General features: G+C 39.1%; 1 protein-coding gene across 2 annotated transcripts in view; it reads left to right on the plus strand.

The window, feature by feature from the left end:
- The window catches only part of NALF1 (NALCN channel auxiliary factor 1), a 584,686-nt gene that overhangs the window by 539,967 nt on the left and 17,511 nt on the right, over positions 1-27,208 (plus strand). For both annotated transcript variants that reach the window (XM_080661462.1, XM_080661463.1), the window contains exon 2: positions 15,809-15,980. In XM_080661462.1, coding sequence (XP_080517588.1) covers positions 15,809-15,980 — 172 coding nt within the window. The remainder of the gene's footprint in view (positions 1-15,808; positions 15,981-27,208) is intronic.

Below are 27,208 nucleotides of genomic sequence, written 5' to 3' on the forward strand. Positions count from 1 at the left end.
TTTTGGCTAAATCACCTATTTTCTGTAATCATTAATATAATGCTTCAGATTGATAGTGATTAAGAACAGTCAGGAAACTGATGTTAAAATCCCTTAGACTGTAAGTTTATGAAATTTAAGCACCAGGATCTTGTTTTGTTATTTACCTTACTGAATGACCTCTTACTTGTGTACTAGAAATAGGTTATTGAGTAATTTTTCTCATTGTAAAAGAAACAAATTCCATTCTAAAGGTTTACACATTCCAATGACATGCAACTAACATTGTTTACCCTTGTAATAGAAATATAAAAGACATTTTGTGGCTGAAACTGATTTTAAATAATGGAGAGCATCTTAAATTCTAATGAATAAATCCAAACTGTATTTTGGCCAAGGTTTTCTGATTTCTTTACTTGATCTCATACAAATAGTACCCCTTTCTGCTCTCTCTCACCTGGAGTCTTCCCTCCAGTCTGTGCTTTAGCTGCTCTGTTACTTCTACAGTGGTGTGTGTTTAAACTTAGCCACTCGCCATGTTCAATTATTCTCCTTTCAGCTCACTGACCTTCAAGAAAACAACCTTTATCAAGGGGACTAACTTCTGTAAAGACTATTGGAGTCACAATTCTATCCAGAAAAAACAAAAGCTATGAGGATTGTTCATAAATGTGGAAAGTAGTAAGGTGTTTTTATTTTTAACTCATATGGCATAGCTCAGTTCCAGTGTAAGCGGAACAGGCAGGAGGTGTCTTTTCCTTTATATGATAACTAGAGGCTTGGTGCATGAAATTTGTGCACTGGGTGGGGGTGTCCCTCAGCCCAGCCTGCACCCTCTCCAATCTGGGACCCTCAGAAGATGTCCGACTGCCAGTTTAGGTCCGATCTCTCATAGATTGAGCCTAGACTGGCAGTCGGACATCCCTCTCACAATCTGAGACTGCTGGCTCCCAACCGCTCACCTGCCTGCCTGCCTGATTGCCCCTAAACACTTCTGCCTGACAGCTTGATCACCCCCAATCACTTCCCTGCCATCCTGATTGACGCCTAACTGCTCCCCTGCCAGCCCAATCGCCCCCAACTGCCCTCCCCTGCAGGCCTGGTCACCCCTAACTGCCCTCCCCTGCAGGCCTGGTAGCCCACAACTGCCCTACCCTGCCAGCCATCTTGTGATGGCCATCTTGTGACCACATGGGGGCGGCCATCTTGTGCAAGGGTGTGATGGTCACTTTGCATATACCTCTTTATTATATAGGATGTGATTTGACCAACTGTAAAGAAAGTGTGTGTGTGTGTGTGTGTGTGTGTGTGTGTGTGTAGTGAGAGTATGGAGGAAATGATGGTTCTTTGATTTGTGCCTGCAGTCTCTCTATGATAACTTCACTTTATTATTTGAGTTCCATTTACACACTTGATTGCCCCACCCCCTGAGAGATTGGTCAGTACTTAAGTTTAAATGTTAACTAAATCTTCCCATTTTGGTGTGAAATTGCTGCTTGTTTTGTTTCCATTTATTCTTGGAGTTTTTCCGTGAAAAATCATATAGAATATCAATTTATCAGTTATGGATTCTCTCCTATTGACATAGTGGTAAACTTTTAATAACTAATGTCTTATTTGGTTTTTAAACCAAAACTTAATTTGGAGTTTGTGTATTAAAAACACATTTCTTTTTTCACAATCAGTATTAAACCACAAAAGTTTCTTATTGCAGTTGGTTTAAAAGAATCATTAAACCTTATTATTTGAAATTGGGTAAAAATAATTTATTAAGTTGCTTATTTCAGGGACTGTGGCAGTCAGGACAGCAAAACACACTCTATGGTGGCAAATTGTTAGTTTTAAATTTTAAGGCATTACCATGAATACAAACAAACCTTACGTTTTACCAATCAGCATTGTTTTAGACTGTGTTTTACCCATCAGCATTGTTTTGGACTGCTAATATTGATCTGATATTAAAAAAAATGGGAGGATCATTTGTATATGCAATGACTTATGTTTTAATTATGACTATAAACATGCATTCTCAACATAGAAAGTTTTTAACATTAAATATCCAAATGTTCTGATATGTTTTACTTAATGACTTAAAGAAGTGCTTTCTTAATTTAATGCTAGCATATTTAGTACAGTTATGCACTTTTTGTCAGGTTTTATTCTGAGTGCAAACTAGATACTGTCCTCTTCGTCCTGAACAATATATAAAAATAAAATCTCTTGGTTCATCTTGTTTGGGACTCGCTGCATTTCTTGGACCTGTATTCTATTTCCTTCACCAGGTTAGTGAAGTTTTCTGTCATTTTTTTCAAATAGGTTTTCAATTTCTGGCTCTCTCTCTTTTCCTTCCAGTATCTCCATAATGTGATTGCTGGTAAGCTTGAAGTTGTCCCATAGGCTCCTTACAATACCTTCTTATTTTGGGATCTTTTAAATCATCTTTTTTGCTGTTCTGATTGGGTGTTTTTTGCTTCCCTATATCCCAAATCACTGATATGATTCTTGGTGTTATCTATCCCACTGTTGATTCCCTGTAAATTTATTTTATTTAAGTTACTGTATTCTTCGTTCCTGACTGGATCTTTTTTATGCTTCTTATGTCCTTTTTCATGCTGTTCAAGTTATCACTAAGTTCCTTGAGCATCCGTATAACAATTGTTTTGAACTCTGTATCTGGTAGATTGCTTGCCTCCATTTCATTTAGTTCTTTTTCTGGATACTTCTGCTGTTCTTTTATTTGGGAACTATTTCTTTGTTTCTGCATTTTGGCTGCTTCCCTATATTTGTTTCTGTGAATTAGCTAGACCTGCTATGTCTCCTGGACTTGGTAGAGTGGCCTTGTGCAGTAGGTGTCCTGTAAGGCCCAGTGGAACAGCCTCCCCAGTCACCTGAGCTGGGAGCTCCAGATGTGCCTTTGTGTGTGGGCTGTGTGCCCTGTTGTAGTTGAGCCTTTATTGCTATTGGTGACACTGGGAGGGATTAAACCCCCCAGGCCAATTGGCTGCAAGGATCAGTTGCAACTGCATTTGGAGGATTAGCTGCAGAGGAGTAAATTCATGAAGGACTTGCTTCAGTGGGGCTTTGGTGCTCACTGAGTCCACCCTTGAATGTGTCACTTGTGAAGGTGGTAGGGTTGTAACCTGGTATGGTCTGAAGCTGTCTAGTAGTGCAATGTCTCTGGAACCTCTTGATTGGTGCAAAATCAGTCACCTGCCTGTGGACATCCAGCACGACCTACAAAGCAATCACCAGATGACCACTATTGGTATTGGTCTTGGAGATGCCTGGGAGAGGCCATGCTGTGAACCAAGGTGGGCTGCCACTATTGCCAGGACATGGTGTCACTTAGCAAGAGGTAGGGGGTATGCAGAGGCCAGATGCTGCTTGTTTGAGGGATTTTAGGAAAGTCTGAAGCATAAGGCAAGAGAGGCCAGTTGTATGGAAAAAATCACTGAAATGGCTGAGATGGGCTTGCAAATTGGGTGAGGCAGGGTCTTCGGGAATCACCAGGGCAGGGCAAGCAGTGTGAGCCCAGTTGATGGAGACACAGACTTGGTTCCCCCTTCTGGCTCTGTGGGGAGGTCTCAGAAAAGGAATGATGGCCTCTGACAGCACTTTTGTGCTGCCCAGACCCCAACTCTCATCCTGATGCCAGAAAGCTGCCCAGACCCCAACTCTCATCCTGATGCCAGACAATTCAGTTCCTACTCATATGTCCCTGGTGCCTTTCAACCTGCCTCCCCAGCACTGGAGTTCAGATGGAGTGAGTGTGAGTAAGTCTGCGTGTGTCTTTTAAGATAAACTGCCTAGCACTCCAGTAGTCCTCTGTGTCACTCAGACACAATCCCTGCTGGTTTTTACAGCCAGAAGTCAGGGGGACTTGTTGTCCTGGTACTGGAACCCTGAGCTTGTGTGTCTGATATAGTTTTGAGACCCCTCACTCCTCAATTAGAACCTCCACAGCCAAGATATCCCTCCCAATTTTTATCTGCCACACATGGGAGCCCATTCTGCATCTCCACCCTTCCTACCAGTCTCAATGTGGCTTCTTCTAGTATATATCCATAGTTGTAGGACTTCCATTCAGCTAGATTTCAAGTGATTCTGAACGATGGTTGTTTTGTAGTTTAATTGCATTTTTTATGTCATTGTGGGAAGATCTGAGTACTGTATTTACCTATGCTACCATCTTGATCAGAAGTTCAACAATGTATCTTGATTGAATTCAACAAATGATTTAATTTTCTTTAGTTTCACAAGATGTCTATAAATTTAGTATTAGCAGTTACATATTTAAGTTTTACCTGCTAAGTCATACTAACCAGAACAAAGAAAGAGTAGCTTTAATACTGTAATCGCTAGTAAAAGTCAGCACTGTTATGGGTTATTCAAAATTGTACTTATTAGCCCAACTTCTATTGCTTGCCTTAAAAAAAAATTTCATCAAAGTATATGAATGTCCTTAATTTCTAGATTTTAAAAATAAAATAATAATAATAAATTGGTCAAGAAAATAATCCAACTAAATAGAACAGGAGGGATTTGTAAAAGTCTGCTTCACTGGGTGTGGCCATTTAGATTCACCTTCAGCTTGTATATATTCACAACTCATTCATTTGTGCAAGAAATAATAACTGAGTCCTTCCAGAGGCCAGATCCTCCCACTGGTGGAGTATTAATTGTAGAGTAAAGGTATACCAGGTTTTTACCCTTATTCTGATTTTTTATCTAGTTGATTAGATAAAATTTATTAAAATTTGCTTGTATAATTAAAGCAAATGCTCAGTTTTCAATGTCTGTGCCACACAGATTCACAATTTATATATATTTTCAGCTCTTAAAAAGTTTACAATTTTTTTAATTTCTTAGGCTTCTCATAAATGGGGTATGCATACACAGGATGATCCATTGGAAAGAAATTCTATGACAAGAAAATATTAAAATTCTGTGTACAGTTATTATTTATCCTACTCTTTGTAATTACTTATGATTCGTGTATATTTTAAAATATACATACGATATAATAATTCATGTGTATGCTTTTAAAGAAGTCTTGATGTAAGGGAAATATGCTAAAATTTTAAATGGATGGAGTGAAAATTATTTAGCAAGTATAGCCTAGAAGATATACAACTGAGTGTCAGTTCTATATAATTTAATAGTTGAATAAATGTTTATGTGAGAAATAATCAGTCAGACTAAGGGAGAAAGAGAAAAAGAGGAGAAGTGGAGAGGAGAGGAGAGGAGAGGAGGAGAGAGAAGGGGAAAGGAGGGTAGGGTAGAGGAGGGGGATGAGGGGGAGAGAGAGAGAGAGAGAGAGAGAGAGAGAGAGAGAGAGAGAGAGAGAGAGAGAGAGAGAGAGGCGATTTCAGACCTAGACTAGAAACAGGAGCTCCCTAATTAGAAAGATGGCTGTTAGTTCTAGTGTTAGGCAATTTTTTTCAGACATAACTCTGGTTCTTTTCACATTAACAATAGTATTACTCGTGTCACTGATGCTTGGAGTTTTAAGCACGTGTTAATAAGATCACAAACATTGTGATCCTTTGCTGAATTTAAAATATTTCACTATAGTGTAAAACGCATAGCAGTTGCTGAAACATCTTATTGAGAAATGAAACAAACTATGAAGCATTGAAAATGTTTGACTTCCAAAGCTTACCCCTAAAAGAGATATTTCTTGCAACCCTGTAAAAACTCCATGTAAACTATCAGTAGTTAGTGTTGGTTTACACTAGACTGTCTATGGTGAACAATAAACCACATTCAGGTAAAATGACCTGAATTAATTAGCCTGGCTCTGCTATGTTCTGCTGTGTGACTTGCTGAAATTCTCTGAGTCTTAGTATTCATCTCTGTAAAATTGGAATAGTCACGCCCACCTCACGTAGATGATGCATTGAAGATACCTGGTGAGAAGAATTAGTAGAGTAGATATTGAATTATCTGCTTCCTTCTTTCCTGACTTTCTCCTACCTTTTGCCCCTCCCTCTTTTCTTTCCTGTATCACAGGCACACTAACCTCCACTCTAGTCCTCTCTTTGACATGCCATGTCACTCTTTTTCATGGACTGCTCTCTTCTCTTCTCCAGAAATCGCCTCCACCCTCAGTCAGCACTGGTTTCTGCTTTCTCCAAGCTGAGGTGCCCCGATAATAACACACCTCCGAGCACATCTCACCTTGTCTCCTTTAATTCGAAGATACTATTTCTGATGCCAGGAAAAATACCTTATACTGAAATTTTTAGCCTGCCCTCCATTCCTGCTCTCAAGAGTACTTATCTATTGTCAGGCCCAGAGCTGGCTCTTTTTTAAAAATATATATATTTTATTGATTTTTTACAGAGTGGAAGGGAGAGGGATAGAGAGTTAGAAATATCGATGAGAGAGAAACATCGATCAGCTGCCTCCTGCACACCTCCCACTGGGGATGTGCCCGCAACCAAGGTACATGCCCTTGACCAGAATCGAACCTGGGACCTTTCAGTTCCACAGGCCGACACTCTATCCACTGAGCCAAAAAGGTTAGGGCCAGAGCTGGCTCTTAATAAATAATTTTGGATTAACAGATAGATTGAATAATACCTTTGAAGCCAATGTTCACAGGAATCAATTAGCTTCTTCTGTTTCATGATAACAGGCAATAGCTCTGTATTCTAAATAGAATTTTGAAGTGTTCACTCTGTGACTTTTTAAAGTTATAAATTCTAATAGAACCGCTGGCACTTTCCTGACAGTCAACACAGACCAGATTTAAATAAATAGCATGTTTCCAGAGCCATGTGCCATGCCAAGGTGCTGGTTTGATATCACCATATCCTATCCCTGCTCTTTGCAAGCAGGACATGTTAGGATAAAGCAGAAAACTATAATGATAGCATGGTATTAGCCACTCGCTGTTGAACATTGACTCTGTGATGACAAAATCAGAAATACTCACCTCCATGGAAAAATAAAGAATGCAAAGAGCCTGCTCAACCAAGGGGCAGCAGCAGCCTCTTTGAGCAAAAATAGATTGTTATTGTTTCAATTGAAAACTCTTGCAAATCTGATATTGGTAAAGTAGGGTTGCTGTTATGCATTATTACTATAGAAATTCCCTGACAGTATTGCAAAGAAATAGAAAATTTAGATATATACCCAAAGCATTTTATCTTCTAGTTCTATAAGGCATGTGGCTATATAAAATTATTGGATTGTTAGATAGCTAATTTTACTTTATTTCATTTTTTCCATATTTTACTTTGTATTTTATGAAAAAACTATGCATTAACTTTTCTTAGACTTTTTGAGGTGAGACATATATAGTAAGTCCAATTCTATTTAGTTTTATGAGAAAATGAATACATCTCCAGTTTTTAGTGAATTTACTGATTTCTTATTATAGTTCTACTGAATGCATTGGCATTTTCTAAATCTATTCTAGATTATGGATTATAACACTCATTTATTTATTAATTAAGTGGTCCATGGATCCCTGTATGAATACAACAAAATAAGGAAAGCCTCATATATTCATTCTTCTCTTTTCCTTGGTGAATATACTATTCCTTCATATGCTTAATACTTGTTTCAAGATTTCTTATCTACAGATTCTCACTTCCTTTTCTTCGCTGATTTCCTACCTTTTAAGTCCTTTTCAACATTCTCAACTTGGTTAAGGTATGGAGCTCAAAAGTGAATTTATATTGACATCTTCAAATGCTGCCTTTTAAAAGCTGTAAGTTGTAATAGGATCACTGGAACTTTTGTGATAGTTGACACAGGCCGGGTTAAATACATAACGTGTTTAGAGGACCATGTGACATGTAATACTGCTGCATTTAAAAGTATTGATTGGCTGATCGTCTACAAAAGGAACTTTCATTTATTCCTGTCCTTTTCCATAATAGCTAACTTTAAAAAAAGCTATTGAGACACAGCAGTTATGTCCACCGGTGGCACACACTCAGAAGTGGTCTCCATGGAAGACCTCCCTTCTCTTCCTATGCCCACTAGCAGAGCTACTGCCATCTTTGCCCTTAACATGATAATCTAGTGAAGGCCGCTCATTAAAACACATCTTTCTTGACACCAAAAGAAATGGTTATTTACTAACTGTGACCTTAATTCAGCTATTACTATAATTTTTAATATTTACATTTCTGAATGTACAATAGAATTCTTTGGGCAAGGTATGAGTTACTGTGATCTGTCTGCCAGACACCTTTTGCCATAATCTCAGCCCAAGAAGTTTGTCCATTTCAAACTTCAAAATTCAGAATAAATTCTGTCCTCTGAAGCTCTGTGGGCCTTCCATAAGCTCTATGCCTTAAAGCACACTTTGTCTCCTCTTTGCAGAAAATTTTCTCTGCTTGGAACCAAACCCCATGTTATGTCTCAGGATCTAAGCCATGGTACATGTTTGGAAAGAGAGGTTCAATTCATGAAGTAGGTTATAAAGTTTTTATTTCTAAATAAAAAATAAAAATCCTAAAGGATTTATTTGACCTCCAATAAAAGTTAGCTGATCATTAAAAAAAAAAAGAAGAAGAAGAATTCATAGCACCTAAGGTCTTGGAAGCTCCTCAAGATTCACAATTTGAGTCTCTATTCTATGCAGGATCTCAGAGCCAGGTGGACTGGCTCACACTAACCAAATTACAAGACAGTGCTGTGCAAGCCAGAAGGCCATGGTACAAATTTCAAATGACAATCCCATGGAAGATGTATTTCTCCCAGGTACACCTAGGGTATTGGGAAAACAAAAGTGCACAAGACCTGTTTTGGGGAGCCTGGAAGGGGAGGCAGGTGAAGAAAGAATGTTGCACTTACTATAAGTCCATAGGAAGAGTCCATTTCAGAGTCTTGAGCATGGTGCATGTCAAGGAAGGCTTACAGATGAGGTCACACCAGGAATCAACCAGGCTGAGGGATTTGTGAAGGAGGTGGAGAGAAGAGCATGGGGGCATAGCACATTTAGCGACCCTGCGCTTCACTCTACATGGCCAGAGAGCACAGTGTCAGGATGGGAGTAGAGAGAAATGAGGCTGGTGTGCTAGGAAGGGCAAGGTCACCAAGCTTGGAGATGGTTAAGGAGTTTGAATTTTTCGTGATTGTGTGGAGAGATCCTGAGTGATTTAAGTAAGTAGTAACATATCAAGTTAATTTTACAAATATCACACTAATGGCAGTTTAGGGAACAACATGGAGGAGGATTTCATGACTGAAGACACCAAGATGGGTCCATGGATACATCCATGAAGTCATTTAGATGAGCAATGATAATAGCTGGAATTATGGTAGAATGTCAATAGAAACCAAAAGATTTGAACAGATATTAAAGATACTGCAGAGGTATGTTCATAGGACCTGGTGATGAAATAGTTGTGGGAGGGAGCAGGAGGAGATATCAAGAATGACTCCCAGATTTATCACATCTTGCTTCTTCCTAAAGAGAAGATGCTAAACTCTGCTTTGGACATGTAAAGATTGAGATGAGAAAGCTGTTAAAGAGAGATATCTGCGAGCTAGTATACAGATAGATTAGATGAGAGAGAGAGAGAGAGAGAGAGAGAGAGAGAGAGAGAAAGAGAGAGAGAGAGAGAGAGAGAGAGGATATGAATTGAAAGTAAAGATTTAGGCTTCACAATATCAAAGATGACAGTTGAATCATGAGACTAGATGATTGCCCTGAAAGAATGTGTAGAAGCAAGTTTAAAACAGAAGCCCAAGGAATATCAACATTTTGGGTAATAGCAGAGGAAACAAACAAACGACAATAGCTACAAATGAAGACAGAGATGAATGGCTGAAAAGTAAGAGGAAAACCAGGATAAATGGCATTCCATACTCAGAGGTACTACCATTTCAAGAATGAGTTTCATCAACAGTGTTCAATGCTCCCAAGATGCCAAATAAGAAAATAACCAATTGTAGCAGCTGGGCTTATCATTAGAGAGGCCGGGTGGCATAGAAAGAACAGTTTCTGTGGAACAAAGTTCAGGCTAACTCCAACTCATAGTGAGATGGGGAGGGAAAGGGAGATTAAACAAGGAAGGCATTGAGCACATAAAATACAAGGTGTACATTAATGAGGCAAAGAGGGAAAGAAGAAACTAAATTGGCTTTGTATTAGTTGGATAGCACCAGAGACATACTGATAAATTTCTCCAGTTTCCCTATTCAAGAGAGCTCAGTAGAGTTGATTTATTTTGTGTCATCTTTACTATCATGTGTCTGTAGACCTATAGGACACCACATCTGACTAACAGATGGGCCTGATTGGCCTTGCCTCTTTACAGACCAATCCCCTCTTCTATATAGATGGAGCCTGGGGCTAGCTATACCATGGTATTGAGAATGGTTTAGGTGGACTTGAAAATGTAGGGTGGCTCCAAGAAATAAGGGAGTTCCAAAGTTCAGGAGAAAGACCAAGTCTTATAACAGGACCCAAAAAGTGGGTCAACATAAAATAGGAAGACATTTGCATTTTATTTAGGAAATGAAGCCAAGACATAGCCCTGGAGGACAAGGTGTGCTGGCATTGTAAGTCTTTGGTGGATCAAGGAGCCTGGTTCTCAGAATACTGTTCAACTCTTAATATCCCTCCACAGGTGACTAAGCCCATCCTTAGGCAGGAATTTTATTTTTTTGTTTTTGTCTTAGAATACATTAGTATTCCCAATTTCTGGGTGCAATGTGCTTTAATCAGACACTGACACATATAGAAGAAAGAAGACATTCAGATGTATGAATGTGAGAATTTATTTTGACTTTCACCTCCACTTATAATTGTAACATGTGTTATGCATCAAAAAGCCTTAGCCTGAGGCAGTTGCTATAGCAGACGACTGCTTACATAACCAATTATTTCACCCACGCACTCAAAACTCAGGCCACTCACACATTAGAGTTGACAGAAAAGGATCTCATAAAATGTATCAACACATATTATAAATGTAAAAGGAGTCAGCTTTTACCAATACTTGAGGGAAAAGGGAACTCAACCTTCTAATGTGACGATGACAGCCATTTTCCTTACCTGCCATTTTTCTTAATAATAAAAATTTGTAACCAACATAATTTTTGTCAGTAGGCTAGCATATATTTGAAACATACATATTCTACCTAGCTCTAAGCCATAGATATAAATTCTGAGGAGGCAATATATTTAAAAGAAATGAGAACTTAAGCCTCTATTGGAAAAATACCAATCTTAGGCATTTTGTGAAAAGCTATCCACAGCATTAACCTCAGTCATATGGAACGTCCAGAGCCAAGAGAGGTCATGATAACCTGACATAGAATAGAGTGAAGGTCACTTGTAAGGGTAATTCTTACAACCATGATTATTCAGGGCACTGGGATAACTTCTAATGAACAAAATGGTGACTATTTCAGGTTCATCCTATATCCACCTAAAGCATTCCCTTCCAGAGCCAACCCCACCGTTTAACATCACTTCCCTTAGCCAGGGGCAGGCAAAGAACCCTCCCTCTGTCTATCACCCAAAATTTTCAACCATGTTTGTGCCACTACAACCAAAACTTTGCTGAACCCTGAAAATTATCTTTAAAAAAAACAAAACCGGTCTTCATCGAGAGTCTGGAAATGAAGTCAGGAGACCGCAGGTCCCTTGGATTACCCCTCCTCTCCTCACCCGCTGCTCTCCTCACCCACATCTTCCAACAGGCCTTTGTCACTGAGGGAATGTGAGTACAGAGAAGATGCAGAAGTCAGCCCCAGGGCCAAGTGGGGGTGGTGGTGTATTGCAGCCCACTGGGCATAATTGCCAGGGAAAGTTTCCAAAGAGGAGCCTGAAATGAAGTGACTTGCAGAAATAATAATTAAAAAAAGAAAATGTTAGGAATGGATAATACTCAGATGGTACCTTCCAAATACCGTGGTGCATTATTAAAACAATGGCCTGTGTGTCAGGGATGTGGGGTGCCATCACCTGTAGTCCCCCCAGCTCCCCATTCCCACTGTGACATGAGACTCAGGTGGGCAATCTCTAGGACCTTTGCACTCCGGAACATCATGCCTTGGTGACTCCAGAGACCCAGACTTTTTCTACAGTCATCACTTTCTGTACCCTCTCAGAGGAGTTCCAGTTATAAGAGTTCCCAATGGCAATAGGGCTCGTACACTGGATCCCATTTGTTTGTTTCTGTAATCTCTCTGTAACTGTTTTTTTCTCTCGTAAAATATTTATCAAACCCATCTCAAGGATTTCATGAAGAAAAATAACAAATGAGAAAATGCTTTGAGAGAAAAGGGAAAATTGTTACCCAAGACTTAAGTAAAATTAGTGTTCTCAGTTAGGCCATTTTTACAATTTACTTTGTTCCTTTTCTTAACTGTAAGTGAAGAATAGTCTCTATTACTGGAAGATGGACAGCTCTCCAAGCACGTTTGTTATATAGTCAATGGTCATTTCCGAGCACAGAGGTGAGAGTGTGGGTAAATGGTACAATTGAATTGTCCTGGCAAACATAACTACTTCTGCAGGTAGAACATGGTACAGACCCTTAATGAGAGGTGTGGAGGATGCCATTTACCCATTACCTTACACACATTTTTGTTCTTTTCCAAAATAATGGTTAAGCATCTTATAATCATTTTCACCCTTCAATGACACCTAGAAAAACAAGTGCCTAATATTTTTTCACTATAGGATAAGGCTAAGCCATTATAAAACAGACTTCTGACCTTCTTTGTTAGTTTGGAGTTCTTATGAATTAAGACTACTATATTTGCTTCTCACCATGTTTGTTTTTAATTTGAAAATGCCTTAGTACTTTTAAAAACTAATTAACAAAACTTCAGCTTTGTGCCAATTCAAAATAACATTTTCTCAGCCTCCCTCTCTCAAAAAACTTGCCAAAGAGCATTAGAAATTATATCGGAACCATTTAGTTCTCTCACCTTCCTAACACAAAGTCCTCATCACAGCGTATTGAAAAGAGTTTTCTAAACTCTATTAGACTTTTTCCAGTTATAGAGAACTCAGGACCTCACAAGTCAGCCCACTTTATTTTTGTACCTCTGGCAAGAAAGCTCCTCTTCATACCAATATTCACCTGTCTATTTTGTCTCTTGTCTTTATCATCTAATTTCACATTTGAAAGCTATCGACATCAGCACACAGCAACAATTCCCTCAGATACTGAAGCAACAATAAGCACCTCACTTTTCTTTTTCTGCCCACAAAGTTTCCCCTGATTGCTTTCAGACATATTGCATGCCTGGAATTAAAATTTTAGAAAGTATTTAAGACTCAAATGAGGAATATTCTATTGCATTTCAAAAGTCTAGGACTTGGATCAAAAGAATTGATGATGTCATGAAACCTGGCCAGAGAGGTTGCTATGGGCGATCCAGAATTCTGCTGGTGGCTCTGCAAATCATAATTGCTTTCTTTATCACTACAACGTGACATTTATAAAAACTGATTTGATGACTTGTTTAAGCCAAAAATCTGTGAAGGAAATATAGCTGACATAGCATTTAAGGATCCAGAATAAACATGGATCTCTTCCCATCAGACAATTCTAAGGAGACTGAATAAAAAGAGGATGGGCATATATCCTGAGAGACTTCAATATGAGATACCCCATCACCGGTGAGAGAGGAGAGATTGTTTCTTAAGATAGAGTTTACGGGTGACTTCATAGTCATAAGCCATTTTAATTAGAACAATTTTGCAAAACTGAACTGGGAGAACAAATGGAGAGTAGTTTGGCCCATAAAAAATACGTACATGTAATTTTCTGGAATTACACAGGGCCATTCCCTAAGAGAAAAGAGATGACTCTAATCTTTAGAATCCAAATGAGCAGAATGTAAGCTTTCTTTGTAATGGAATTGTACTGTTGTTAAAACTGTATACATAAACGTGGTCAACTGCCTCTCGTACCTAAAAAAGGAAGTCTAAACCAGGGCTCACAAAGCAGACATCGACCATTCTTGGATGACAGCTCAGTTTGTACCGTAAATGTCATCTATCACATTCCGTATTATGTCATATTGAACATATACTAATGATATTTTGATAAATATCTCCAACTTCCCCAAAGTACAGTTAAGAAACCATGACATTTCCCCCCCCCCTCTGTCCTGAGACTGATGCTGTTAGCCTCTCTCTGGGGGCATGGCACCACAGCACAGCCACCTCATGTCCCTCACCCACACACTCCACCCCACCTCCCAGTTAAAATTTAAGAAATCTTTGGGGCTTCCTCAGCTACAGTAGTATTATTTCTAGTGCAATTTCCAATGCGCATTTTTTATAGTAAGATCTGTTCAAAAGACCTATTAAAATACTGATTATTTATGTTTCCATCAGGTTATATGGTGATTATGAACCAATGGAAACAGCAAATAAAATTACTTTTAGGTATGTAAAGTTATAGCTGAATTCACATGCATCCCATTTTATCCCCACTGAGACTCCTTTGATCAAATAATAAAGTTTTATTTTGATCAAATCAATAAAAAGTTATAAATAAAAATTCAATTCAATCTTTCTTAGACCAAATGGACACTGATTGGGTACATGCAATTCAGTGCTGATTTCAGATTAATCTGCAAACTCTCTTGTGATTTCTTAAGTTCTTTTGAAAAACCATTCCTAATTAAACGTAATTGTGAAGAGTGCAAAATTTGGAATCCTACAGAATCTGGGTTTGAATTTTGGATCTTCTGCTTACTTCTATTACTAGTTATTATTTGTATGAAAAATGTGACTAATAGTTACCTTCTGTGTGTGTACTGAGAATTGCATGTGGAAAAATGTATGTAACTTTCTTAAAGCAGAGTATGAAATTGCTAAATACCAGCTATTATTTTTGCTATTATTGTCAAGTATTTATAATCCCTTAGTGTGCATTTAACTGTAAAACATTCACTTGTCTGGTGGACATAACTGACAGAAATCTCACCTGAGTATTATTACCCTAGAAACAGGTACACAGAAGCCACTGGTGCCAAGAGTCCGGGAAATCCCTGAATCACCGTGATCTCTACTGAAGATGGGTTACTTTTGCCATTATTTTATTTGAGTTTATGTTCAGCTTACTTCCTTCTATTAGAAAAAATACATGTTTTTCAACATTTATTTTCCTAAATACCTATCAAAAACAGAGAGATAAATGAAGCCATAATCATTTCACATTTTATGAAATTAAATAAATAGGAAGAAATGTTCATGTGGATCACACAGTATCTCAAAGGTCCAATTTGTGGTTCTGATGAGTGTCCTTTCTGTAGTATCACAGTGTGCTATGGCTGACCTAGGCTGGGTGTTTCCGGGCTTTCGGAGGATGAGATATTTAATGCATTTGATGTGAGTCATGAATGTAAATATTCACTGCTGCTAGTTCTGTGCTTCTGAATCTGTGGGGCCGTCGTCGAGGACTCAGCGCCATCTAGTGTCCTTTGGAAGCATAGCTGGGGGAATGCATGCTGGGAGAGCCGACTCACCAGGCACACTGCAGTAAATAACCATGTATGGGCACAGTCCGTGATTTCCTTCACTTTCTATGTCACTGGATTTGGAAAACTTCAGGTCCTGCTTACCTCCATTGTTTTTCAAATGAGTTACATCAAATCAGACGTCATATTACTTTTGTATTCTCTGAAGGGGTTAAGCAAATACTATTTTGCTCTATTGCAGACTTGTGTTGCTACGTTTTTATCACTTGCAGCTGATATTGGGTAAATATGTTGGTTCGAAATGAGAGTTTTCTTACGGTCCACTTAAACCACAGCATGTTCTTCATTAGAGGCAGACTGTTGTCATTCCTCCCTATTTTTGATTCTTCTCTCTCTCTCTCTCTTTTTCCAGATTGTCTACAAAGCCTGGCTGTGTTCCCAGTACTTTGAAGTCGCACAGTTTAACTGCAGAAAGACAATTCCTTGCAAGCAATACTGTTTGGAGGTTCAGACGAGGTGTCCGTTTATATTGCCCGACAATGATGAAGTCATCTACGGGGGACTCTCCAGTTTCATCTGTACAGGTACAGTGCCCGCGGCAGGCTTTTGTCGCCCAGCCTCTCCTGGTGGTTTTGCTTCCTTACATAATGTTGGTTTGCTTTGTTGCTTCTTTCCACTGATGTAACCTTGAAGATATGGCTGGTAGTTTTCCATGCTTCCTTCATAGAAGCCCTGAAGGGCCTGGGTTTGGAAAGGCCACATTCATCTACAGTCTACCTGTGACCACAACCATTAGCTTTGTCAAAGGATAATTCTGAGGGCAAAGTGTCAGCAATCATTAGATATGCTTCAATTTGACTCAAACTAGGTTGGGTTCTGCCTACATTGCCTTTATATTACCTAAGAACAGCTGACGTGATAACGCTAATAAAATCATGTTTCTTCAAATTGATAACAAGTCTACATCCCAAGTCTATTTTCTGAGAAGTGTTACCTTAAATAAATATCAAGAGCATAAAGCAGTGTCCACCTCAGTTATCTGTGTGTGTGTGTGTGTGTGTGTATTAGAGCCACACAATAATGGCCAGATATAATTTTATCTTATATTTCCCATGAACAGTGTTTACTTCTTTAAGCAAATGATTCAGACTGGGCAAGACACCGGTATCAGCATTTGATTTCTGGATACTTTATAGGCATTGCATAACGTAGACAGAATAAGATGCCAAGGATAAACGTAATAGCTGTTTTCTGAAATCAGTGGTGAGGGACAGGGAAGAACAAGGCAGCCTGCCTGGTGTGTGACCTGCAGAGCTTTGCCCTGTGTCCTCTTAGTAAGATGGTGCTGGGCAGCATCCTTGTAACTAGATGGTTAGCTTGCAGCATGCTTCTTTTTCAAGTTTTAGGAATAAAACACACCATCACAGGTACCGAGAAACACGAAATCCCTCTTCTTACACCAGACTTTATGTAACCCCTCTAAGACAGAGCGACAAATTGAAATGCTCAACATGAGAACTTATCAAATTATTTCTATATCAATATTTACATGCCTATCTATTAACTATACTTTTCTAAGTGATAAGCCATCAAGAAATAGTTCACCAAAGTTCTCCAGTAAGAACCTGCTTAAACACTGGATGAGTATTTCTTATGCTGCCCCATGTTGTGGAAAGAGCATGTGAAGAAAGGTTAGGAGACATGCACTTTTGACCTATTTCTGCTGTGCACTCTCTCTGAGGCACCATTTCCTCTTTAGAAAATTAGTAATAGTAACAGTCTTGATGCATGTTTGCTATAAAAATTACAGATAAGGGAGAAACACAAGGTATGTCGTCAATAGGCCATATCTATTGTACATGAGAAAGTGATTTGTGAAATGTAAAATGATTTGCCAAAATTGTTGTTGTTCTGATTTGACACTGAGATCATCTTTTATGTAGTTCCTCTCTGGTGGATGACAAAGGGAAAGCAAGGGGGGGAGGGGAGAGAGAGAGAGAGAAGGGAAGGAAGGAAGAAAGGAGGGAGAAAGGAGGGAGGGAGGGAGGGGATAGGGAAGAAGGATATTAATATCTTTTTTCTTTGAATCAGAACCAAAATTCACTAGACACAGGGTATCAATTCATTTGACTTTTCACATAAAATTTTCAATAAAGGCTCATTAAGTTAAGGCCTTCAATTCAATGATAATTTTAGGACTTTGGAGAAACTCATGGAATTTTATGTAAAGGTCATAGGTTTGCTTATTCACATGCAAATAGATTTTTTTCCTAGTGAAGGTCAGGAGCTTTCACCAGGTTCTCAAATTAGAGTAAGGCTACAAATGAAATCTTTATCATCTCCTGTTTCCTGATCTTTTATCTGTTGGTGTGAATCTGAAATACAGGTTTGAATGTTCAATGACTTTCCTTGTATGCTTTCAAGGCCATCAGAAAGCCAAAGATGAGATTTAATCTCTTTCTGCACAACATGAGCAGAAAGTTCACCTTATATTTTTAATTGTTTTTGGATTTTGTAAAATCACCTTTCCTAGCCATAGCTACATCCCATCTTTTTTCCAAGACAGGAAAAGAGATTTGTCATTGGGTCCAGAAGGAAATGCCATTGACATGAAAAGCTCCCACGGAGCATCTCCTCACTGAATATGTGAGACTCTTACTCCTCTTCCACTGCAGTCAGTTGGGCTCATGTTCCTTTTGTTACTAAACTTCTCAACAATGTACAGAATAAATTCTGAAGTTATTTAATCCGGAAGTTCTGTGAAATTTTTCAGCAATAAAAGTACTACTTTTCAGATTGATCCTCTTTTCTAAGGTGTGACTGAGGTCTTCTGGAAGGATTGTTCTCTGTTTTGATAACTAGTAGCCATCACTCCACCTTAGGTCTCAGGGTGAGGGTCCCCCAAACAGAACCCAGAATAGGCCCTGTCTGGGCAGAAGTTACCCAGAGAACGTTCCCAGGGACTGCTGGCTAAATCTATGAAGCCAAGTGACTGGTCACATTTCTAGGGAAACTAGTGAGGCTTTTCTATTTGTTTCCAAACATTATCCCACAAGTTTTGGAGGTTCATTTCTTATAGATGGACACGAAGATCCAAATAACTCACTTTTTAGATAAGTTTGGAGTGATTGTGAGTCATCTCAGATGACTTTATGCATTTTGAATGAAATGTCTTCTGTACTCAGGAATAATTAGACCAAATATAGTAGAGAAATAGGAGTATTTTTCCCTAGTTTCCCAATTGGCTGCAGACAACCTAAAGCCACCTGGGATGGTAGGCTCATAGCAAATTTTCAGCCGCACAAGTAATAGCAGATGTTGGACTTCTTTCTCATTGCAAAAACGTATAATGACAGTCACTAATCACATTCTATTAAAAGGAATTCACCAAGTAGGCTGGTCTTAATCTTGCCTCCAACAATCCCTCTTTTAAAAAATTAATAAATGGTGTTATTTCCATTCTATATGATAAAAAATATAATCATTGATCACCAAGAGTTGACAAAATAGAGTTTCCTTTAAATTCAACATGTTTAATTATACTGATTTTCCTATTATGTATTGGAAATACATCCAATTCACAGCTTCCTGAAGGATAGCAATCTCCTCTAAGAATCAACCTCAAGAAAGCATTCAGTAAGCATATAACTCCATATGTGGCTTGTTGCCAGAATTCGTCCAAGTGAATTTTGCTCAAGGCGCTTCTCCAAGATGACAAACTAGTGGTGTGGTGATGGCTTTTTCTTAGAGGTCTCTGCCTGCATACTTTTAAAGATGTGGAATTATAGGGCGCCCAGTTCTTCTCCTATCGGCTTTTACTAGATATATACTGATGCTTAGGGATCTTACCATACACAGGAAAAGTGCATCTTAGCCCTTGGAATCAGTGAGCCAATTAGAAGATTCAGAGCAGACAAAATTTCTTTAAATAATCTGGAGTTGGTTATAATTTTGGTAACAGTTATCGGATTCAATATTTAGTACATCTTATCTTTAAAATGCTTACATAACTTACCCACATCCTAAACTTGAATATTTTAAACGTTTATGTTTTGATCATCGGCTACTTCATGTGTCTATGATCCTGTCAGTCCACAACGAATGGAAAAACCTGAAATACCTGAGAATGCATGTCTATTGCTATACAATGCCTTCACTGAGGATGTTACCGAAGGTCATGACCAAATGTTCTACCCACAAGCCTAGATGACAAGAAGAGCCCCTTTTTGTATGTTTAACTCTGCTTTCGTTTTAAGAGAAAAAGGAAAGACACGTTGCCTGCGATCTCTCTTGGATTTTCTATTAAAGAATAAAGCTGACTCATTGCTGAAGGAGTGTTTTAGGAATTAATTAGGGAGGAACTCTGAGGCACTGTCAGGGGGAAACTGTCACTTAATGTCAGTCATTATTGAGCTAAAGTTTTCCAAGGTGGGCTGTGTTCGCAAACTCAGTTCGCATAATGCACTCCTAGTTTAGAAACTTGGTTTCCTTATCTTTAAAGTGAGGGGGTGGAGTCGTCGGTGGATTCTGTGTTGTCAACCCATCACTGAGGTGATTATGCAGGTTTCCCTTCTGCACACTCCTTTCCTTGTTCTCCAGTCCCCTAGAGGAATCCTTGATTGCTTACCTGCCATAGGGCACCAACATTAAGAAAACAGAAGTGGCAGAATGTCTCAGGCTGTGGGTGCTATGGTAACACACATTATGAAAATTACCATTTGATTGATAGGTGAAATGGAATTGGCATGATTTGCTGCTATATTTTTCATAGAAAAATTATTGAAAGAAAGAGTAAAAGTTGGTCTGCAGGGGGTTACTGAAAATTGAAATAAAACATATTTTGATAATTTTATGTAAATTTGGCATTTCATTTTTTTTAGCTGTGACAAGAATAAGGTTATGTTTCTGCCTCTTGGGAAAATACTGTGGGCTGTATTTTACTGACAGGCCTGGTAATGATGTGCTGGAGGACGCACGCCCCCTGGTGGCTAAACATTCGCTACTGCAGAGGACCTTAAGGAGATTATTGCCTACAGGCAAGAGAAATAAGTAATCCTTTGAGAAAAAAAAAAAAGAGAGAAAATAATTTGACATGCATATTGATCAGATTATAAAGGAAGATTTTAATGTTTGATGTCGAATAATTAATATGAGAGAATTCACAACTATGAAAGATCATTTCCAGAATCCATCACTAGGGAGTCATAATAAATAATTTTAAAAGATAGCATAAAAGATTTTCTCATTAAAGGGGTATTTTAATAGAAAAAAACTGCTACCTGTAGATTTAAATTTGTACATCTATGCTATTTTTAATCTCTGTGTTTCCTCAGTGTGTGACTATTTTTATTATTTTCTAAAATGAGGGGTGTTCTGAAAAAAGGTGTGTGTGCTGTAATTGAAGTGTCATTTGCTGAAATGACACTTCAGTTATAGCACAATTTGTGAAATCATACAAAATATTTTCATAAATAAATTAAAATTTTAGTCTAAAAGAAAAATGTGAAGGGAGATTGTATGATTATAATAAAATAAAGAGATATTAAAAGAGGTTATTTTAAAAAGTAGAATGTAGTAACTTCAAGTGTTTGGGACATCTTCACCCATTAAAATACTGAGGTTTATTCAACTTCATATATTTAGACCTGATTTCAGCCCACTCATACTCGAGATTGTCTTTCCTGAGTCCATCTCCGAATGCATTCCCAACAGCTTAAGTTTGCCTTGGTGCAGGGACATAATGCAGGAGAAGAGCTCTGGGGGACAAATTAAGATGTCTGGATGCTGCCAGTAGCTATGAATTTTGGAGAAGTCACACCCAGTCGGGTTTCATTTCCTTGTCTCTACAAGTGGCTAACACTGCTGAGCCTCTGGAATACTCAGTCCACTAGGTTGTTGGGAACAGAATCATTGCAATGTGAGCTTCTCTGGCCCTGCAGGCGGTACTCGTAGAAGGACAGAGTGACGTAGCTCCAGAGGAGAATGCAGACGCCATGCTTGCCTGTGTTGTGGTAGGAAGCCGTCTGGCTTTAAGTCATCCTGAATGATCTTTGCTGCAGAGCCAGAAAGAATTTGTGGATAATTTATGTACCTCCAGGGTTGCTGATAATGTGGACCATACCCTTCCAAGCCTATTCACCTGGACAAACCTTGGGGGAAATCCTAACATAATTCAAGTTGCCCTTCTTCCTTTCATCTCTACAGTATACCTAATCTAGAGGAGAAATGAAAGGGATTAGACTAGGGAGAGTTGAGAAAAACCTGCCCGGGCAGTTGCATGGCTTGGAGTGGAATCATCTCTGAGAAAATGTTTGGTGAGCTTGCTGTTTTTTCCATGGGGCCATGAAGGGCTGAGCCTGTGGCCATTTCCTGACCTGTCACCAGGAAAGTGAGCAGAGAAGTTAGACTGAGAAGGAAGCTGTCCTCTTTGATGCCATCTAAGGAGGATCCTGATAACATGGGCCTACAATTGCCTGTTAACCCACCACAGAAGCGACACTGAACTTGGTGTGAAGCACATGCCCAGTGAATTGTCTAGGAATGAATGACAGCACCCTTAGCTCCAGCCAGAACTACTGAATGCTACCCGAACAGAGGAGCAGTGCAGGGCACCTGGACCGTGAGTAGGTTAGTCTATGCTTAGGTGGAAATTGAATCAAAATTTAGAGATCTTCTCTAGAGCAAGGGCAGGGATGAGACTCACATCATGATGTCATCGTGCCATTACGTCATTACGGTATTGCGTAGGTTCCCCAGAACTCTGCCTGCCCACTAAGACTCAGAAGTGTTTACAAGTGACATGGTAGCAGTTGAAATAATAAGCCAAAGGAAGAGCTCTCATTCTGGAATGTCAATTTAAGAAGAATAATTTAGGCAAAGAGGGATTTCCAAGAATAGGTGAAATCTTAATGAAGATATTTACCTACTTTTTCTACAACTAATCACTTCTGTGAAGCATTTATCCCCACCTTGTAGCTGTTTTGAACTGCTTTGGACAGGGCAATTATCTCACATGTTTATAGATTGAGTCAATTTCAGAACAAGCCCAAAATGCAGGTCGTCTAGTCTGATGTTGCTTTTACATAGGATTAAACAGAGCCCGGTCCCCACCCCCAACCTGTTAATAGATCCCCATTTCCTGGCTATTAGTTCAGTGTTTGAATCACCAGTGGAACAGGAAATGACCAGTCAGTCCATCCTGAAATTAGCCTGTAAGCAAATGTTTCCAGACTACGGAACAGCTGGAGAAAGTCCGTCAGTTGGTGAACGAGATCGACCCACAGCCTGTGGTCTGTGCAAGGCCGTTTTCAACAGTTCAGCACCATGGCCTGGGGTCAGGACATCACACTGAAAATGAGTGACAAGTATTTTCTACCTATAACATCTTTTTCTGGTTAAAGAAAGAAGAACTGTCTGGCTCACTATTGTCTGGAAAATGTGCTTAACTGGCTAAATTTTTTCAGTCAGATGGGTGAATAGGTTGTTTAAATTGCGTACTTACAAACATATTAGTGTGAAGGTAAAGACAAAGCACCACAGTTTCTAAATGTTCCTGTAAATAATATTTGTGAATTTAAGTGACCTTCTAACTTGTGTTCAGCTATAAATGTATGTTTGTGTCCCATGGGCGAATAATACATGTGGTACATTTTAAAATGGAAAATTAACTAATTATTCTCAATTTTGAAATCTTGTCATTTTGATGGTTTGGCTTGAAATTACCCGATAAGATTGTTGTTGGTACTCATCATTTCTAATTTATCAGGTAATCATAATGTCTACTTTTTACAGGAAGTATATTAACACGTCTTCAGTGTGCAGTTTTCTTCAAGTTAGTAGAATTTAGAAACTCAGTTTTTATACCTGTGATGCAGTCACTGTTCAAAATAATTTTTGAAATTTCTTTAGAAAATTTCATTTTCATATTCTACAGTATTCTCTTTGTGCTTTGGAGACACACAGCCATATATATCACATATAGTTAATTTACATGTAAGCACGCATAATAATTTATTTATATATAACCAATGCAGTTGAATTTCACAAGTAATGTAGGTAATTATAAGAGGAAATACTTTAGATTTAAAAATTGAAAATCAGTTTGTGTGTGTGTGTGTGTGTGTGTGTTTAATGTATTTTTATTGATTTCAGAGAGGAAGGGAGAGGAAGAGATAGAAACATCAATGATAAGAGAGAATCATTGATCAGCTGCCTCCTGCATGCCCCACACTGGGGATCAAGCCCACAACCCAGGCAGGTGTCCTGACCTGGAATTGAATTGTGACCTCCTGGTTCATAGGTCAACACTCACTCACTGTGCCACACCCACTGGGCTGAAAATCAGTTTTTAAGTGTGGCTTTAAAATTAATAAAGGCAGTTCAAAAAAACCCAAACAAACCCAAAAAACAACACAGGATAAACAGGAGGGAATCAATTTAGGGAGATCAACACAGATGGAATAAATGAGTAACCTCCCCAAATGGAAGCTTGGAAATACAAAGCCCAGTTGTGTATGAAACTTCTAGGAAGCTATTTTAAGACAACATTTTTATTGCCTTTATTACCTTTTGGGTGGCATTACCTTCCAAATGTGATACATTATCCCTTCAGCGACCAATTTGTGATGTCAAAAGGATGATCAAATCAGGCAGGGAGTCTGAGCACGCTGGCTTCACCACAGGCTCTGATTCCTCCTGGTAAGGCAGGGTCCTGGGGGCTGCGCTGTCAGCCCCTCCTTTACCCAACATGTCACTATCCGAGGGGGGAAAGCTTTGTTGGGGCTGACTCTGAGCATTTGTCATGAGTCCATCTTTCTTTGTGTATGTGGGCTTGGAAAGCCCCAGGAAGTCCAACTTCCTCCTTCCAACTTTGGAAACAAGCATTGCAAGGGAAATTAAAGTAACTTCAACCACAAGGGAAATAATTGTTCCGAGATAGGATCTGTCTCTTATTGCATCATGGATTCTTCTTACAGAGATCATGTAAAAGTAGAGTCGCTTTTTGAACTCTGAAGAGCCAAAACCTGCTATCTCTGATCTCTTGTAAAGTCTGATCTACGTGCATGTGAGGCAATGAATCAACATTTCTACCAACAATATTGTATTTTAAAGGCCAGTATTTAGGAACTGGATACAAAGCCAATATAGTTCTTAATAGCTGTCTTTTTTCTTGCATGTAATGCCTGCCAATATGTTTGATAGACCTTTTCACTACTTGAGCATTTAACTGTGCCCCTAACTCCCCCTCACCTTCCCTGCTTTTCTGTTTCTTATTTTGAAAATAGAGTTGCCACCTCCATGAATAGGAGCTAAATCATATGACACACCAATGTTGCTGGAACTAAAGTAACTGGTATTAATACACTTGAAATAAATAAATTGGATTTACTTACTTTTGAATTGGCAGTCCATGCACATGGCACAAAATTTGAAAGATACTAAAGAGTGAAAATTAAGCCAGCTCTTTCCCCTCTCCAGCAGGCAGTTATTAGAGACTTATCACAATTTAATCAGTTCCTAACTGATGGCTGATTTGGTGATTTCTTATCTAGTTATTAAATTCAGTTTGGCAAAGATTATTTCCTACATGATGTTTTCTGGAGGATAAACACGATATCAAGAAGTGGAAGTGGACTAGCTGGAAGATATTTACCATGCAGCAAATTCTGGGCACGAATAGTGTCCTTCTCTCAAAGTGCTAATGTCCTCAGGAGGGTCTCTAAGCTCCTTCATGAGGCTGGATCTGCCCCTTGTTGCTCCGCCATCCCCCACCAGCCTCACCATTTCCCTTTTGGAATCCAGCACTCCAACAGCCAGCCAGCCAATGTGTTAGTTCCCTCTGCCTGGTACACGCTCCTCCCTCAAGCCTTCATCTGGCTAATCCTTCAGCAACTGGCATTCCATTAGGAGGCCTTCCCGGATGCCCCAGGGCTGGGCTGGGAGCATATAAAACAAGGCATCCAGTGCTTCCAGCTGCTTAGCACCTACTGTGCTGCACAGCACTTACTTACAAGGCAGCTGGCCTGTCTCCTCCATCTCACAGGGAGCTGGATTAGGGTGAGCTCTCTGCAGTTTATGGCTGTATCCTCAGTGCCCATAGAAGTGTCTGACACATAGTGCTCAATAAACAAATATGGAATGAATTAATTCATGGTGACAGCCCAAATGAATCTGTGGCGATCCTTGTTATAAGTGAGAAGAGGCCCTCCAAGGTGGGGGAGAAGTCTGAGGAAGGCAGGGGTGCAGGTGATGCCCTGCAGGGCCGCCAGGTGCCTTCTGACTGATTCCATCAGCCAGAGATATTAGCATTCACACAAAAAAAAGGTTGACAGCTAGATGCACTGTAACAAAACGTCTCCCCTTTGGAGTCAATAAGAATATCAATATTTCATTTTAAAGCCATTTGTCCCTCACATTCCATCCTTTTGTCACATGAATTATATTGAATCGTGTTGAATCTAGTTCAGACCATCTTTCTGTGCCTTGCTTACTCACCGGGAATGCTGGGACTTACAAAAAAAAGCCCAAATAAATGATGTGATACCTTACCTTATGGAATTTACATTTTAAATGGGTATCCCAAATTAAGTGTCATGGGTTCAGTGTGACCCCTATCCCCCAAATTCATATGCTGACATCCTAACCCCCAGTACCTCATAATGTGATCTAATTTGAAAATTGGGTCTTTATGGAGGCAATTAAGTTAAAATGAGGTCATTAGGGTGGGTCCCAATCCAATACTGATTAATGTATATATTGATCTGCTAGGCTGCCATGATAAGATAGCATGGATTGGGTGGTTTAAACAACATAAATTACTGTCTCCCAGTTCTGGAGGCCAGAAGACCAAGATTAAAGTGTTGGTAGAGTTACTTATCTGGTGGTTTCTCTCCTGTGCCTCCTTCTTGCTGTGTCACACATGGTCTTCCCTTAGTGTGTGTGCCTCTGGTATCTACATGTTGGCCCAAATTTTGTCTTTCTATATGGAATCAGATTGGACTAGGTCCACTCTAAAGACCTCATTTTCCCTCCTTTTATATGGACACCAATCAGATTGGATGAGGATCTACCCTAAATACCTCATTTTAACTTAATCATTTCTTTAAAGCCCCTCTCTCTAAATATGGTCACATTTTGAGGTACTTTGAGGAAATTAGGGCTTCAATATATCAATTTTAGGGCACACAATTTATCCTCCGACAATGTATTTATAAAAAGGGGAAATTTGGGCATGCAGGCACACACAGAGGGAAGATAATGTGAAGACACACAGGGAAAAAAAATGGCTGTGCATGAACCAACCTTACCAATGCCCTGATCTTGGACTTCCAACCTCCAGACCATAATATCATAAATTTCTGTTGTTTAAGCCACCCAGTCTGTTGTACTTTGGTGTATGGAATGATGCTCCAACCAACTGAGCCACCTGGCCAAGGCTATAATGAATATTTCTCATTGTTATAAGTAAAATATTACACATCCTTATTTTTTCAATTCTTTAAGTACTATAATATTAAAGCTCTTTTGCATTGGTCCTTTTTACTTCTCTTTTATTTGCCTCTTATTGTCTAATTTTTTTTTAAAAAAATGTTTTTATTGATTTCAGAGAGGAAGGGAGAAGGAGAGAGAAATATAAACATCAATGATGAGAGAGAATCATTGATCGGCTGCCTCCTGCACACCCACTACTGGGAATCTAGCCCATAACCAGGCATGTGCCCTTGACTGGAGTCGAACCTGGGGCCAACACTCTATCCACTGAGCCAAACCAGCTAGGGCTAATTCTTAATTTAATACATAATCTTTTCTTCCT

The sequence above is a fragment of the Plecotus auritus genome (genome assembly GCF_963455305.1).
Source record: "Plecotus auritus genome assembly, chromosome: 3".
Classification (NCBI taxonomy): domain Eukaryota; kingdom Metazoa; phylum Chordata; class Mammalia; order Chiroptera; family Vespertilionidae; genus Plecotus; species Plecotus auritus.